Below are 17,980 nucleotides of genomic sequence, written 5' to 3' on the forward strand. Positions count from 1 at the left end.
GTCTTGGACGTTCTGGGTCTCAACTGAAATAACAAACCTTGGTCCTGAGGTCCAGATTGGACCCTAGGTAGTATAGCTGGGTACAGGCCTCATAACAATACAGTACAATAGTGACACAAATCTCCACATAACATGACATGGTATGCCATTATAGGTAACCAGTTACTGGCCCTTACGCATTACTAACAGAGTGGTGGAAATATATGCCTGTTTCCAGAAAGACATTAATCTGGGTTTGGAGAAATGATATTGAGGGTATACATTGAAAGTGGGTTCCCACATGCACAGCCTTTAATATTCACTGTAATGTACAATACTGAGAACATCCAGTAAATGGCCCTCTAGGGCAGGAGATTACTGTGAAATGGAACACACCTGGGACTGTCAACTTTTGACAGTATGTCCTTCCTAACAGAACTGATTTACAGTTAAGAAAGAAACTATAAAAAAAGTTGTATCTAGTCCCAGCGTTTTAAGTTTTTTTCTTTTCATAAAACCTGTGTGTATAATGTCTTTTTCCTTGTTCACTCATTCATTATTCATGATTCACTTTTGATCATCCATATTGTGGATGTCAGAAGTAATGCATGTATTACACCCAGTGTAAACGCACGTAAAAGTGTTATCACACTGGCCTAGACCTTGGCCAGTGTGATAACGGTGAGACAGAACACCTGTGGCGTGGCACTGTACAAACACCCTGGCTAGGATGAGGTGACCCCAGTCACCAAAGTATAAAACAGCGAGGGGAATGTTCTCTCAGAACAGACCGACACTAACTGACTGCAAACATGCTGAGGTTCGTCCTGTTGAGCGCTCTGGCGTTACTGGGTAAGAAAGGACAACCTCTAAATGCTCTATTCCCTGTAGACTCTCTTCTTCTGCCTTTACAGTTGTGTAATTTGTCTCTTAAATAGCAACTTAAAGCGATGTGTGCCTACATTTTCCACCTTTTTGGTACTTCATTTCTTCCGACATTGCAGTGCTGACTGAGGATCTGGAGCCCAGATACCTGGAAGAAGGAGCTGGTGAGAGAGTTGTAGGTGGTGAGGTTGCCCGACCCAACTCCTGGCCCTGGCAGGTAAAACATCTGCCTTCCTCTATTCTGTCATAGAGTCAAGCCTGGTCGCTGCAACTGTCTCTCCAGACGGTCACTCCTGTGAGAACCGAGACATCTGATTTGGTTCTAGTGTCCACATATACCTGATCCCAGATCTGTCCTCGCATCTGTCAACTCATCAGTGTTGCTCTGGAAAATAATTGGTCTAGAGGACTTTCAGATCTGGGATCAGGCAAGAATACCGCGGCAGATGATTGATGAATTGTATGAACCAAATATTCTTCTCCTGAGTTTCCTGAGGCTATAGCCCAGTGGCTTTATCTTCACCATTTTTCTCTTATGTCTGTCCTCTCCTCAGATCTCTCTCCAGTACAAGTCTGGCAGCTCTTTCTACCACACCTGTGGAGGAACTCTGATCAGGAGGGGATGGGTCATGACAGCCGCCCACTGTGTGGACAGGTGGGACCTTTTTTTAGGGAATAGTAATAAGGGGGTGTTCCCAAATGGAGCAATATTCATGATGTTTGACCTTTGACATCCAGTCTGGCCTTAGTCAGGCACTTCATATTGCAACACAGAGACTAATCAGCAAATACATTACAATACAAAATGCAATTTTCCTCCAATAAGTTAGCTAGCTGCTTACATTACATTATTTCCTCACAAAGACTTCATTAAGCAGTACAGCCTTGTTCTGCATGAGTCAAATCAATATTGAGACAAAGGCAGCTTAGCTGTGTTGTGCTCATCAATTTCCCACTAGAGCTTTACAGTATAACATATAGCCATTGATGCATGGCTGTACAAGACACATGATTGGTTTATAGAAGATGCCTATTAGCTGATGCCTGTTGCACCAGGAATTTCTCCAGACTCTTTTTGACCAACAAAGGCCAAGTGTGACACATTGTTCCAGTGGAACATGTGCACATTTGGGTGGAGTTGCCTGGTGATTAGATTGTTCCATGTATGACCGTTGTATGTGTATGTGTCGGCAGCCAGAGAACCTGGCGTGTGGTTCTTGGAGAACACAACCTGAACTCCAATGACGGTACCGAGCAGATCCTGAGCGTCAGCCAGGTCTACATTAACAATGGGTGGAACTCCAACAACGTGGCTGGAGGGTATGGAACTTACCATGTTATACTTGCTATTTTAAACTTTATGTTATTCTGGAAGTGCCCCTATGGTATCTTGTGCAAATGTAATGTATAATAATAATAAGAAGAAGTAAAGTAACTTTCATTATCGTTGCCAAGAATAAGTACACACCATTATATTATTATTACAGTTTTTACCAGCAAAGCTGACCTAAGTACCTACAAGGCGGATAGATTAGGATGTTTGCTAAATGACTGAAATATTTATTAACATATATACATATACAAGTTTTTATTGCTGTTTCGTAGGAGCTGTAAAAAGTGATGCTATGTTTATAATAAATGTTTCTATTCTATTCCGGTTAGTGCAAAGTTAGTTAGTGAAACATATGTAATGTTGCTATTAGATATGGAGTTCTAGGACCTATGTAGCTTTCCCTAAAAGTATTTATTTGGATTTGATTTTTGAAAAGACCGCTTCCAACAGACAACTTCCAACAGTGTGATGATGTATGTAAGGGCTCTTTCAGCAAAACTGAACAAATCCACGTGTTCCAGAGACTCGCTTGATTTGGACATGGTTACTTATTTGTTTGTTAACTCCAACCATTTTGGTCAAGGCAATCATTTGTGACAAGACAACCGCCCCTGACATCTCTGGACAAATTTGTCTGTAGCTTCAGCTTTATGGGTCAGACTGAAAAATGGTGAATACCAGGAGTGTTCCCCTGACGATACCCATTTGTTCAGTGACAGAAAAAAACCTAATCTGTCGTCTGTCGTGGCTAGCACAAACACACAGGGAATTATGGGAATAATAATAATAATAAGATTACCTAACTCTGGCATGCCAGTGAAACAGTGTACTCAAGGAAGCCCAAAGAGCTATATCCTGGCAATTCTGAGACATTCCACCTGAGACATTCCACAAGAAGAAGCCAGTGTTCAGCTGTAGGCCCACAGAGTAGAAAAGTCACAAATGCGGAAGTCTCTAAGAAAGATTAATAGCCTGTAGGGATAGCAACACATCCCGACGTGTCCTTTGATATTGTACATGTCTGACCCTCAGGTATGACATCGCCCTGCTGCGTCTGTCCTCCGAGGCCACCCTGAACTCAGCTGTCCAGCTGGGCACTCTGGCTTCCGCTAACTATATCCTGCCCAACAACAACCCCTGTTACGTCACTGGATGGGGACGCACCTCCAGTCAGTACTAATCGATTTTCTTAAAGTAACACCAAACACATTCAAATGTTACTGTCTTCGTATAAAGGCATTTAATGCTTTTTCACAGAGGTGGGAAAGACAGAGGGGCGCGTGGTTGAATGGCGTTGGGCCAGAATCAAACCCATGCCACGCTGTTATGGGGAAGCAGGTTAGACCACCAGACTAACATAGAAAGATCTGTCCTTCCTATAGCCGGAGGTCCTCTGTCCAACAGCCTGAAGCAGGCTTGGCTGCCCAGCGTCGACCACCAGACCTGCTCCAGCTCTGGGTGGTGGGGATCCACTGTCAAGACCACCATGGTCTGTGCCGGGGGTGGAGCCAACTCTGGTTGCAATGTAAGAATGGCCAACTGAAATGACTGTGTTCAAATGAAACTTAATTCACAGGGAGGTGGAACACTGATCGGTTTGGGTCCCAGAACCATGTAGGAAAGAGGTCTGATTTGAGATGGCTTGGTGGGGTTATACTGCTGTCCTGCTTAGGATACCATTGCATATTGATGCATTTACAGTTTAACATATTAGATTATCTTCAAAATGTTGTACAAGTTTAGCAACACAACCATTTGCACATTGTAAGTGATAAATATGCTCAGTACATATTCAAATTTACAAATGTGGGAACAATTTGTACCTCAGTGCTGAATACGTTCTTTGTCTGTCACTTTAGGGAGACTCTGGTGGACCCCTGAACTGCCAAGTCAACGGTCAGTACCAAGTACATGGGGTGACCAGCTTTGTGTCCTCTTCTGGATGCAACGCCAACCGCAAGCCCACTGTCTTCACCCGTGTGTCTGCCTACATCAGCTGGATAAATGGAGTAAGTACTGAATGTCTGTGAACGGGATAATATCATCACCTTAATTCCCTTACAGTTTGTCTTTGGCATTTGCTATATTCATCAGCACACCCACATGAAATTGTTTTGTATCTATATTTATGTAACAAGTTTTATATGTATTGACTGTATTTTGGGCAAATGTGTCTGTTTTAATGGATCCCCTTTCCTTTGTTTTACAGATCATTGGTTGAAAAGCAGCATGGTCTTTAAATAGACAGTACTCAAGACACTGTTCTGGGTTCACTGCCAATCCTGATCAATCATATTCAGTATTTACTCAAACTACAATAAATGTTTGATTTTGGAGTACAAGTCCATGTTTACTCTCACTGTTGTTTTCATAATTTACTTCACAAAATTGTTTTATTTTGAGTGACATTTCAGAGGGATATTTTGGGGCAAAATCCCACTGTCTTTAGAAGTGGATAAAATATCAGTTTGTTTAAAAAAAGTATTTACTTTTCCTGAAACATGTATGGGTAAACCAAAATGTTTGAGCTACATTTCCCTTCAGATGTGTTGCCCGGCTTATTGTATTGCTGGCCGGTACCTTCTCGCCAAGTCCTTCTGGGAGTAAATACTTCTTGAATCATAGTGACTCCAGACCCAGCTGGACATTTCTCTGGAGGCACTGTTGCCCATCCCTTCAGAGGCCAGTATGACATTTCAATAGAACATTTCAGCATCCTGGGATATATTAGGAAAAATAAATATGCCTTGCTCAGATTTTTACCTTGCCGTTTGGGTTTAGTTGAATTAAGCAATAAGGCACAAGAGGCAGGGCTGTGTCCTGATTATAGTCACAGGTAAAAGGCATTGTGCACCCCAACGTGATAGCGGAAGACCAGTATTACGATACAGAACTGAAGCAGAGGCTTGTTACTTTAATAAAATGTTAGCAATATCCTAAATTAACATTGAGTTCTGCATTCAAAACATGGTTGTTCGTTAGGCATTGGTCCTGTTGTCCGTTCTATCAAAGTGGATAGCAAACAATGCCTGGGTAAGGAGATTGTTTTACTAACCTGCATAACTGGAAATAAATCAACTTCCTTCTAAAGATAAAATATTTTGTTTAGATAATGAAATACAAAAGTACAGGCATGGCGAAGAGTCAAACCCCAAGGGACTATGCTTCTCTGATCTGCTTCTTAGGACAGTATGTGTCACTGTCATTCAAAATGTCTCAGAATGTGTCAGAATGAATTCACTACCTCAAATACAAATGTTATGAGTTTTTTTTATGTTGGAACCATGCCATTAAAGAAATGTCCTTTCATCTACTACAGGGGTATAAAAGCCTGTAGAATTTCTGATCTACCTCATCATTAATTGCATTGACTAAATGTATGCTGTCACCAAAAACTACTATACTTACGCCTTCATTGCAGTTTTGATGTTTTCACCATAGTAAAACCATCAAAGAGTAAATCTATAGAAATACACTTGAATTAATATGTTGTCTTATTCATTCAAGGACACAGACTACGCCTAGTCTAGAACAAAGAAGTCAGGTTTATTGTAGAACTCGTCAGTCTACATTCCTTTAAAAATGAACAGACTTCTTAAAATACACAATACGTACCTTCCCAGAAGGCAATAATATTTCAAACTGGTGAAACAAAGTTGGTTTGGATACTGTCAGAGGGTAATTAATGCTAGTGCAAATATATGTATTTAATCCACATCAACTAGTCAATATTTCAGAAGCAGTTCCCTTATTCCACCTTGTTTATTTTGTGTATGTGTGTGTGTGGTTGTGTACATTTTATCCAAATATTTGGATAAAGTGAACGTAAATATGTGTTCACGTTGAGTCACATTAGCTATGCTCAACCCAGTGTAAATCAGCGCTGAATTGATTTCTCTAGATCTGCCCTGTAAATGTTAGCATTAGCCGTTGCTAATCAATCAATCAAATGTATTTATAAAGCCCTTTTTACAACAGCAGTTGTCACAAAGTGCTTTACAGAGACACCCGGCCTTAAACCCCAAGGAGCAAACAACAGTAGTGTTGAATTTCAGTGGCTAGGAAAAACTCCCTAAGAAGGCCGGATTTTAGGAAGAAACCTAGAGAGGACCCAGGCTCAGAGGGGTGACCAGTCCTCTTCTGGCTGTGCCCGGTGAGATATTAAGAGTCCAATTGGAATAATTAACTAAATCCAGAGGCTATTTGATTTTAGACTAGGTCAGAAATATGACCAGGTGGACAAGGACAGGGATAGCAACGGGCCCCCCAAACCAGGTTATCCGCAGGTGTGGACCAGGACCTCATCTCCTCCTAAAATTTCTAACTGGAGGAAACTGAGAAAAGTTAGAAGTGCATTCCTCATATCCCCCAGCACAGTAATATAGCAACGTAACACTTTGGAACTGCTAATTGAATTAATGGCTTGGTAAGCTATTTAGAAAAATGTATTATGTTGTGCATGTTAGCCACACAGTCTGCATTGCTTTTCCATCACGGGTTAATCAGGAATCACAGGTGAAACCAGTGGAAAGGTAAAGTTCCAGTTTCTTTCATAAATGTCATAAAGAAATGTCTTTGTCGTTAATCAGCTTAAAGTAAAACTAAAAAAATGAGAACAATCTAAGACAAATATTCAGAAAGACTTTTCATGATTATTGGCACTGCTAGAAATTCCTTCACTAGAATATATACTCTCGACATTTCATTGTATTACAACATGAAATCAGCATTAATTTAATTAGGAAGTTTGCCCCTGATCAAAACAAAAACTATATAATGTGAACATGAAAAGGTAAATACAATTGTTCAAAATTAATTACAAATAAAAAACTGAAAATAGATGTTTGCATAAGTATTCACCCCCATGGCATGGAGGTGGGGATTAATTATCACATATTGTTGCCACATCAATGCCAGCAAGCAGAAAAAGAAAGCCTCTTTCATTCATGCAAATGTCAAAGTGGTGAGCTTGCTAAAAGTAATTGAATGTTTATTGTAATCAAATTCTATGGTCAGATGATAAACAACAGAGCTTTTCAGGACACCAGAGGTTGATTTGGCGTGGAGAAAAAAATATCTAAAATTGTATGACTACTTTTTCCCCAAAGGAAACCTTTTAAGGATGCATGGCATTGTGAACAGTCAAGTACCAGGTGATTTTAGAGGAACATCTGTCTACCTTATTGAATCGTCCAGCAGGACAATACCATGAGGCCTGATTAATGGAGTGCTTTACAGATGGACTTTCTTCTGGCAGGTTTTTTCATATCTGCAGTGAAACTCTGCAGCTCTCTTATAGTGGCCATTCGGTTCTTAGTCACCTTCCTGAACAAGTCCCTTCTTGACCAGATACTTAGTTTGGCTGACAGCTGACTCTCAAGGAAGTCTTGGTTGTTCCAAAATATTTTCATATCGTAATGATAAAGCCCACTGTGTACCAATAATGAATTCAATAGGTAACATTAACGAACGATGAACAATGACATGAACTAACAGTTAATAATAACCCTTAATTTTTTTTATGATTTACAAATGTATTTTATACTACAGGGGTATAAAAGCCTGTAGATTGTCTGATGTACCTCATCATTAATTGCATTGACTAAATGTATGCTGTCACCAAAAACTACTATCCTTACGCCTTCATTGCAGTTTTGATGTTTTCACCATAGTAAAACCATCAAAGAGTAAATCTATAGAAATACACTTGAATAACATGTTGTCTCATTCATTCATGCGATTGTTGCAAAACGGAAAAATCAATAAAAATATTTGTAATAATAACACATGCTAAGACTAAGACTAAATCCAGAGACTAAGTTTAAATAGACTCTGGACACAGCCCACATGCATTTATTAATTATTACAATTTGTACTCTTAATATGTTCACCCGGCACAGCCAGAAGAGGACTGCCCACCCCTCTGAGCCTGGGTCCTCTCTAGGTTTCTTCCTAAATTTCGGCCTTCACTACTGTTATTTGCTCCTTGGGGTTTAAGGCCGGGTGTTTTGTAAAAGCACTTTGTGACAACTGCAGATGTAAAAAGGGCTTTATAAATACATTTGATTGATTGATTGATTGATTGGGATTTTTTTTGCTAACCTGCATTGCTGGAAATAAATCAACTAACATTCCATTTATGTTCCCCATCTCTGTTTACAGTAAGGCTAAGTACAGGCATAGCCAAGAGGCATGCTTCAAAAGTATCGGCTGCCCTACCCTGTTTCTGAGGATGGAATGTGTGAGTCTTATTCAGTATCTCGAATTACTTTCTAATGGAATTTGTTTTAGATAAATGTGAATATATCCACTGTCAGGTAGATTATGCTATGCAATATGTACACTAGTCTAATAATTGATGGCAATGCCAATGTGTTCTCTGATGGGAACTTTGATCTATTTTCTACTACACTCAAAAAAATTAAGGGAACACTTATATCACACATAGGGTCTAGATGAACTTAATATATTAAAGATCAAAATCTTTACTGTACATTGTGAAATTTGTTGACAACAAAATCACCAACCGATTGAGGGCTGGATTCAAACTCACACTGAAAATCAAAGTAAACAATTCAAATCACAGGCTGTTCCAACTTGCGTGTATTTTCTCATGGCAACTCATAATGTGACTCAGCAGTATGTTTTACCCCCACGAAAATATTTCTACACTTCTCATACAGGTTGTGTTACCTTTTAAAACAGCTTTCCTGGCCAATGTTCAGACAAAGGCACTGGAATTTGCACAGAAACATGTACTGACAGCTGGTGCCAAGTATGGAGTTGGCTTCTGGAAACCAGGTTCTGGAATCATCCACCAGATCATTTTAGAGAAAGCTGAAACTTGAACTGCCACCTTAACGTGGTGGAGGGGTTTGAGTACCCGAGTGACCCTAGGAGCTATGTTGTCTGGGGCTATATGCCCCTGGTAGGGTCTCCCAAGGCAAACAGGTCCTAGGCGACGGGTCAGACTAAGAGCGGTTCAAAACACCCTTAATGATGAACAACATTATGAGTTCCGTGACGTCGCCCGGTATGGCGCAGCCGGGGCCCCACCCTGGAGCCAGGCCCGGGGTTGGGGCTTGTACAACATGAAATCAACATTAATTTAATTAGGAAGTTTGCCCCTGATCAAAACAAAAACTATATAATGTGAACATGAAAAGGTAAATAAAATTGTTCAAAATTCATTACAAATAAAAAACTGAAAACAGATGTTTGCATAAGTATTCACCCCCATGGCATGGAGGATGGGGACTAATAATCACATATTGTTGCCACATCAATGCCAGCAAGCAGAAAAAGAAAGCCTCTTTCATTCATGCAAATGTCAAAGTGGTGAGCTTGCTAAAAGTAATTGAATGTTTATTGTAATCAAATTCTATGGTCAGATGATAAACAACAGAGCTTTTCAGGACACCAGAGGTTGATTTGGCGTGGAGAAAAAAATATCTAAAATTGTATGACTACTTTTTCCCCAAAGGAAACCTTTTAAGGATGCATGGCATTGTGAACAGTCAAGTACCAGGTGATTTTAGAGGAACATCTGTCTACCTTTGCCTGGATTCTATAACTGGTTCTTATTGAATCGTCCAGCAGGACAATACCATGAGGCCTGATTAATGGAGTGCTTTACAGATGGACTTTCTTCTGGCAGGTTTTTTCATATCTGCAGTGAAACTCTGCAGCTCTCTTATAGTGGCCATTCAGTTCTTAGTCACCTTCCTGAACAAGTCCCTTCTTGACCAGTACGCGAGCGCCTGGTGGCCAGCCTTTCCCCATGGGGCCCGGCCGGGCTCAGCCCGAAGGTGCGACATGGGGCCGCCTTCCCGTGGGCTCACCACCCACAGGAGGGACCATAAGGGGCCGGTGCGGAGAGGATCGGGCGGCAGTCGAAGGCAGGGGCCTCGACAACCCGATCCCTGGACACGGAAACTAGCTCTAGGGATGTGGAATGTCACCTCGCTGGCGGGGAAGGAGCCTGAGATCGTGCGTGAGGTTGAGAGGTTCCGACTAGAGATAGTCGGGATCACCTCTACGCACGGCTTGGGCTCTGGAACCACACTCCTTGAGAGAGGATGGACTCTTCACCACTCTGGAGTTGCCCATGGTGAGAGGCGGCGGGCTGGTGTGGGTTTGCTTATAGCTTCCCAGCTCTGCCGCCATGTGTTGCAGGTTACCCCGGTGAACGAGAGGGTCGTTTCCCTGCGCCTACGGGTCGGGGATAGGTCTATCACTGTTGTTTGTGCCCGACCTTCTTGGAGAGTGCCCGACCTTCTTGGAGTCTCTGGGAGAGGTGCTGGAAAGTGCTCCGACTGGGGACTCTATCGTTCTACTGGGGGACTTCACCGCCCACGTGGGCAACGACAGTGACACCTGGAGGGGCGTGATTGGGAGGAACAGCCCCCCTGATCTGAACCCGAGCGGTGTTCTGTTATTGGACTTCTGTGCTAGTCACAGTTTGTCCATAATGAACACCATGTTCAAGCATAAGGGTGTCCATCAGTGCACGTGGCACCAGGACACCCTAGGCCGCAGGTCGATGATCGACTTTGTTGTCGTTTCATCTGACCTGCGGCCGTATGTCTTGGACTCTCAGGTGCAGAGAGGGGCGGAGCTGTCAACTGATCACCACCTGGTGGTGAGTTGGATCCGATGGCGGGGGAGGAAGCTGGACAGACTTGGCAGGCCCAAGCGTACTGTAAGGGTCTGCTGGGAACGTCTGGCCGAGTCTCCTGTCAGAGAGATCTTTAACTCCCACCTCGGGCAGAGCTTCGACTGGATCCAGAGAGAGGTTGGAGATATTGAGTCCGAGTGGACCATGTTCTCCACCGCCATTGTCGAAGCGGCCGCTCGGAGCTGTGGCCGTAAGGTCTCCGGTGCCTGTCGAGGCGGCAATCCTCGAACCCGGTGGTGGACACCGGAAGTAAGGGATGCTGTCAAGCTGAAGAAGGAGTCCTATCTACTCAGCCTCCCCGGGAAAGTCAATGCCAGGGTTCTGGAGAGGAGAATACGGCCGATAGTAGAACCTCGGATTCAGGAGGAACAGTGTTGTTTTCGTCCAGGCCGTGGAACACTGGACCAGCTCTATACCCTCTACAGGGTGATGGAGGGTTCATGGGAGTTTGCCCAACCAATCCACATGTGTTTTATGGATTTGGAGAAGGCATTCGACTGTGTCTCTCGCGGCATCCTGTAGAGGGTGCTTCGGGAATATGGGGTCCTGGGTCCTTTGCTAAGGGCGGTCAGGTCCCTGTACGACCGAAGCAGGAGCTTGGTCCGTATTGCCGGCAGTAAGTCAGACTTGTTCCCTGTGCATGTTGGACTCCGGCATGGCTGCCCTTTGTCACCGGTTCTGTTCGTAATTTTTATGGACAGAATTTCTAGGCGCAGCCAGGGGCCGGAGGGTGTCAGGTTTGGGGACCACACGATTTCGTCTCTGCTCTTTGCGGATGATGTTGTCACGTTGGCCCCTTCAAGCCAGGACCTTCAGCATGCACTTGGACGGTTTGCAGCCGAGTGTGAAGCGGTGGGGATGAAAATCAGTACCTCCAAATCCGAGTCCATGGACCTCAGTCGGAAAAGGGTGGCTTGCCCACTTCATGTTGGTGGAGAGTGCCTGCCTCAAGTGGAGGAGTTTAAGTATCTAGGGGTCCTGTTCACGAGTGAGGGAAGGATGGAAAGGGACATTGACAGACGGATCAGTGCAGCTTCTGCAGAAATGCGGTCGATGTATTGGTCTGTCGTGGTGAAGAAAGAGCTGAGCCGTAAAGCGAAGCTCTCGATTTACCAGTCAATCTACGTTCCTACACTCACCTATGGTCATGAGCTTTGGGTCATGACCGAAAGGACAAGATCCCGGATACAGGCGGCCGAAATGAGCTTTCTCCGCAGGGTGGCTGGGCGATCCCTTAGAGATTGAGTGAGAAGCTCGGTCACCCGGGAGGAGCTCAGAGTAGAACCGCTGCTCCTCCACATCGAGAGGGATCAGCTGAGGTGGCTTGGGCATCTGTTTCGGATGCCTCCGGAATGCCTTCCTGGGAAGGTGTTCCGATCCCGTCCCACCGGGAGGAGACCCCGAGGAAGACCTAGGACACGCTGGAGGGACTATGTCTCCCGGCTGGCCTGGGAACGCCTCGGTGTCCCCCCGGAAGTGCTGCAGGAAGTGTCTGGGGAGAGGGAAGTCTGGGCATCCCTGCTTAGACTGCTGCCCCCGCGACCCGGCCCCGGATAAGCGGAAGATGATGGATGGATGGATGTAACTCATCAGGAAATAAAGATTTGTGACAAATTAAAGGAAAAACATGAATAAATGAGTGGAGGAACATAACGAATACAGATGCTTCCTTTCAGGTGAACTGAAAGACACAATTAAGCAATTAACATCCTATTTCAGTGCAACGTTTAAAAATGCTGAGCAGGCCCAGATGACCTCAATTTTGGATCAAGATGGCAATAGGAAAGGATCTATGTGTTGGACTGTCCTCTCTGCCACCATCATCAAAATGAGGAAATATATTTTGGTTGAATGGTGCTTCATCCCTCCAGGAGAGATCCAGAGACTCATATCATTAAATCCACAATGCAGTGAAGCTGTTTTAAAGTCTTGATGTCTTGTGGCCCAACATCTTACTGAGACACTTTATGCAGTTTTTTTCTTTAATTTATTCATAACAGTAAGAGTGTTTAAACAGTGCAAACCCTGAATAGAAATGTTTCCACTAAATACCACTTGAGCAAGGGAAAAGAATCATAAAAAATGCTAGCAAATGGCAACCTGATGGCATTAAGTCAAGAGTGACCTGGTTATTTCTAGTGATTAGTTTTTATTTTCAGTTTCAGAGTGTTATAATAACCTTGATCTAAACCCTGATTGGTTCGGTTATGGAGGAGTCTTGAATCCTGAGGGTATAAAAGAGGAACAGGATTACTCCATCAGTACAGACTGACACACAGACTGCAAACATGCTGAGATTCATCCTGTTGAGCGCTCTTGCAGCCCTGGGTGAGAACTGGCAATCTCTAAACACTCTTTCCTTGAGACACTTTCTTTCTTTTTCTCATAGTTCTCTTTGAACTTTTTAATTCCCAGTCTCTCTTTGATGCTTGTTTGACTGTCTGATTGCTTATGTTATTGAGTGAGACTAATATAAGGTATCTTGCCTCTGAGAATCCTTGGCTCCCTGTCTTTAATGGAGTCTTGTCTGTCCTGATCATGCAGTGCTGACTGAGGATCTGGTGTCCAAGCCCAAACACCTGGAAGAAGTGCCTCGGACCAAGGTTGTGGGAGGTGGTATTGCCCTACCTAACTCCTGGCCCTGGCAGGTAAAACAACAACCTTTGTACTGGTCTCTTATTGCCTTGTAAAACCAACCTGGTAAATTAATTCTTAATTTTCAGATATAAAAGAATTGTGATCAAAGAGTTCAGAAGATGCTGGTTTACCTAAGCTAAATCTCTTGTCACAGCAATTTTTTCTGGGTGTTAACATTAACCTGCTTGACTGGTCCGAGGTCTGTGATTTAACCAACGCACCTTTATCTGTCTGAGAGGAGTTGGAGGATGTAGGCAAATGTTCAGTCGCAACTGTTTGTCATACTACAGTACAATGATCATAGACTTAATTCTTAGTCAATATGTTCATTATTTCGTGCTGTAAGAGAATGGTGAACAATTTCTCCTTACGGCTCTTGAACACCCTCTTCTCTCCTGTCTTGCTGTTCTCCTCAGGTCTCTCTCTTGGTCAAGTCTGGTGTCTCCTACTTCCAAAACTGTGGAGGTATTCTGATCAGGACTGGATGGGTTTTGACTGCTGCTTCCTGTGTGGACAGGTAGGAGGAAGGGCTGAACATGATTTTATAACATGCTCTGGAAAAAATTAAGAGACCACTGCACCTTTTCCTTTCCGTTTTTGAGTGAGGAACAAAATGGTTAAAATTAAGAGACCGATTGAATGCTTCGGTTCCTCACTCAAAACTGAATTTTTCAACTTCTTTGGAAAGGAAAGAAAAAGGTGCAGTGGTCTCTTAATTTCTTCCAGAGCATAAAAAACTGTGGTATCAGAAAATCTAAATTGTTGTGCTTTTATTTCTTATGTAGTTACTATTGTCTCGTTGCTGGCAAATCGTAATATAAGAAATGAATGGTTTTATAGAAATACCTTTTAGTCCATGCATTTATCTATTATACTGCATGCAGTATAGGTTAAACAAATACTTCTACATCAAAGTACAAAAAAGATACAGAAAACCTATAGATTAAAAAGTCCCAGATTATTTGATGAGGTTTAACTTCCTATCTCACGACAATGTTTGTGTGTCTGCAGCCCTAAGACTTTGCTGGTGGTTCTTGGAGAGTACAACCTGAACAGCATTGAAGGAACAGAGCAGCTCATTACCGTCAGCAGGATCATCATCCACCCCCTCTGGAACAAGAACCTCGCATCAGGGTACAGAATGGTTCTGGAATAACATTTTGTTTTGGTTGAATTTGAATTGTGTCACGATTTGGAATATATTTTAATACAATACATTATTATTATGCCATGTAACTGTGTAGCAAGATATTAAATATACAAATTATGTGAATATAACAAAAAATCCTTTAATATGGCACAAAAAGTGCCCCAAATAATTTTCTAAGTTGGGCAAAAAGAAAAGAAACCTGCACAACCTTAATAATATCTGACAACAAAAGATAAACAGCGCTGTCACACTTTTTAGAGTAAAGCGTGGACACAGAACCTCCAAAATCTTAGCTAGGAATCTGTGAGAAAGAAATATATGAGTTTGGGCAAAAATGGCATCACCTGGTGTGACCCTTTTCTACTCTGACCCTCAGGAATGACATTATGTTTTCTTCTAACCCTCAGGAATGACATCATGTTCTTCTAACCCTCAGGAATGACATCATGTTCTTCTAACCCTCAGGAATGACATTATGTTCTTCTAACCCTCAGGAATGTTCTTCTGACCCTCAGGAATGATATCATGTTCTTCTAATCCTCAGGGATGACATCATGTTCTTCTAATCCTCAGGAATTACATCATGTTCTTCTAATCCTCAGGAATGACATCATGTTCTTCTAATCCTCAGGAATGACATTATGTTTTTCTGACCCTCAGGAACAACATTATGTTCTTCTGAGCCTCAGGAATGTCATTATGTTCTTCTGACCCTCAGGAATGACATTATGTTCTTCTGACCCTCAGGAATGACATTATGTTCTTCTGACCCTCAGGAATGTCATTTTGTTCTTCTGACCCTCAGGAACGACATCGCCCTGCTTCAACTGTCCACTCCAGCCACCCTGAACTCTGCTGTCCAGCTGGCTGCTCTCCCTCCCTCTGGTCAGATCCTGCCCAATAACTACGCTTGTTACATCAGTGGATGGGGATCCACCTACAGTGAGTTATACAAGTAGATCACAGTCACTGGAATGACAGGGTTTCGGGTTGATCATTTAAGTTTAATTTCTGCATGGAGAATATATTTGTCTCTTTTGCATACTTCTTTATAGCTGAATGTGCTACATGTCCAGGTTCTCCCTTACCTAACATGTCCCCTGTCCTTCCTATAGCTGGCGGTCTTGTTTCTAACAGCCTGAGGCAAGCATATCTGCCCATCGTGGACTACCAGACCTGCTCCAGCCCTTCCTGGTGGGGAGCTGTCGCCAAGCCCAATATGATCTGTGCTGGTGGAAGTACAAACTCTGCTTGCAATGTAAGATGCATTCTAAGCCCGACCCATTGGATAATATTTAGCTCTGATGCTGCTCGACATTGAAATATTTTTGCAATAAGATTTTTTTTTTAAACGTAGGAAATGAATAAAATAACATGTTTCACATATATTTTGTAAAATTAGTATCTTATTGAATTGAGACATATTGCATGCACAATATTGCATGGAACTGATTTGATTTAACTGTAGCACTCACCTCTTCCCCTCTGTCCTGTAGGGTGACTCTGGCGGCCCCCTGAACTGCCAGGTGGGGGGGAGGTACTACGTCCATGGGGTGACCAGCTTTGTTTCTGCAGCTGGTTGCAACACCTTCCAGAAGCCCACCGGATTCACCCGTGTGTCTGCCTACATCAGCTGGATCACTGGAGTAAGTACAATACCGGCTAGGGACCGGAGAGTGGGACTACTCAATTAACATCACAGCTTGTCTATGGCAGTTATTTTTAAAGAGGTCCCAAAATTGAGGTAAACATAGTTTTTTTCCCCTGTAACATTAATGTCAGTCTCTGTCTCAGCATTTACTTTATATCCCTCTTCATTTCCTCTACAGTTCACCGGGTGAACAGGACCAGGCAGTGTCTTGTGGCGTCTCAGTGATCTATGCTGTTGCCCCTGACGCAGATGTGCTGCTGCAGCAGTTTTTTCAGCAAGGGCTGTCTCTTTCGTCTTTCCAAAACTTTCGGTCTAATAAAGAATAATCTGTCAGACACATACAAAATATGCGTATCTTCAGAAAAGGAGCATGATCTTTGTAGCAGAAAGTATCCACGTCTTCGGTCATGGTTCACCACAAATACTGCTCAACCATGTCTCTGTCGTATTCTTCTCTTAAAATGTAATAAACTATCCTTTATCAAGTTAAATTTGTTTCATGTGTACTTTTTACTCTTCATGTGAAATCCACATTATTTATGTCACAGAATTGTGAGTGAAAATCTGAAAGGGAATACCTTATGACTAGTTTTACTGAATTTGAGATGTATTTAGGAAAATGGATAACAAAGAATTTTATAATTTTCATGAAAGAATCCTCATTCCAATAAAAAAAGTTGCTCATCCAAAAAAGTGAAAATTGGCCATGTGAGCACACTCAATGGCATTTATTTATTTATTTTCCTAAATTAATAAATGACATCTGTCTTTTGTGCATAAGTAGATGGTGTGTGATGCAGAACTTTACCAGAATGCAGTTTAAATACGCCATTCATTTGATGTGTCAAAGAACAAACGTTTGAATGTTGTGTGCACTGAATTTGGTTTTAGCTCGTTAGCTTATAGTTTCATTACAAAAGAGTACTACTCACATGGATTACCAAATCATTGCTAACAAGGTTGAAAAATACTTTTGGTTTTGGTCATCATAAGCTTTGTCCCGGGTTGGCATAGGTCCCCAAACAATAAGCCTGTAAATATTGAAGACATTTTACCAGTGTGTGTGCACGTGTTCAAACATTGCTCAAAGCAAATAGTCCTACCTTAATGCTGGAAACATGAAAAGTTTCAAATTTTAAGACCACTTGACAATATGAAGACATAATGGATTGTTCTCCACCAATGCAGAACCCCACAGCATTTTATGCAGCATCCCAACCTTTTTGGAAACGGGGTTGTATTAACATCATCCACTGGCTCAAATTGCTGCAGCATCAGGCCTGTTAATAGCACATTTACCTTGCCAATGCAAAACAGCTTAAAATAACTTAATTACACACTGTAAGCTAATTACACTCTGTAAGCTAATTACACACTGTAAGCTAATTACAGTGTGTGTATTGACATGCTACTGGAACTTGCTCTGGATAAGGGTGCCATCTAAATGACTACAATGTGAATGTAAATGTCAGTAGGAACTTTTTTAGTTTTCTTAGGAATTCTTAAGTGGTCATGCTTGACTTTTTCAAGTCAAGCGTATATTAGGTGACCCACATGTCAATTTGACGTCAATTAAATGTTTGATTTCTGCCACGATATACACTCACCTAAAGGATTATTAGGAACACCGTACTAATTCTGTGTTTGACCCCCTTTCGCCTTCAGAAC

The 17,980-nt window shown here is 42.4% G+C and overlaps 2 protein-coding genes across 2 annotated transcripts; both read left to right on the plus strand.

Moving 5' to 3' along the window:
• The first annotated feature begins 748 nt into the window (after positions 1-748).
• Positions 749-4,539, plus strand: LOC106024132 (elastase-1). The gene is made up of 8 exons (XM_029114161.2): positions 749-831; positions 984-1,081; positions 1,419-1,519; positions 2,059-2,184; positions 3,230-3,366; positions 3,580-3,722; positions 4,057-4,206; positions 4,407-4,539. The coding sequence occupies exons 1-8, from the start codon at positions 792-794 to the stop codon at positions 4,416-4,418; spliced, it is 807 nt and encodes a 268-aa protein (XP_028969994.1). The 5' UTR covers positions 749-791; the 3' UTR covers positions 4,419-4,539.
• An 8,555-nt stretch (positions 4,540-13,094) lies between these two features.
• Positions 13,095-16,803, plus strand: LOC114828907 (elastase-1-like). Its single transcript, XM_034287582.1, has 8 exons — positions 13,095-13,202; positions 13,419-13,522; positions 13,928-14,028; positions 14,523-14,645; positions 15,467-15,603; positions 15,777-15,919; positions 16,158-16,307; positions 16,491-16,803. The coding sequence occupies exons 1-8, from the start codon at positions 13,163-13,165 to the stop codon at positions 16,500-16,502; spliced, it is 810 nt and encodes a 269-aa protein (XP_034143473.1). The 5' UTR covers positions 13,095-13,162; the 3' UTR covers positions 16,503-16,803.
• Positions 16,804-17,980: the final 1,177 nt, after the last annotated feature.

This window comes from Esox lucius, chromosome 17 (genome assembly GCF_011004845.1).
Source record: "Esox lucius isolate fEsoLuc1 chromosome 17, fEsoLuc1.pri, whole genome shotgun sequence".
Classification (NCBI taxonomy): domain Eukaryota; kingdom Metazoa; phylum Chordata; class Actinopteri; order Esociformes; family Esocidae; genus Esox; species Esox lucius.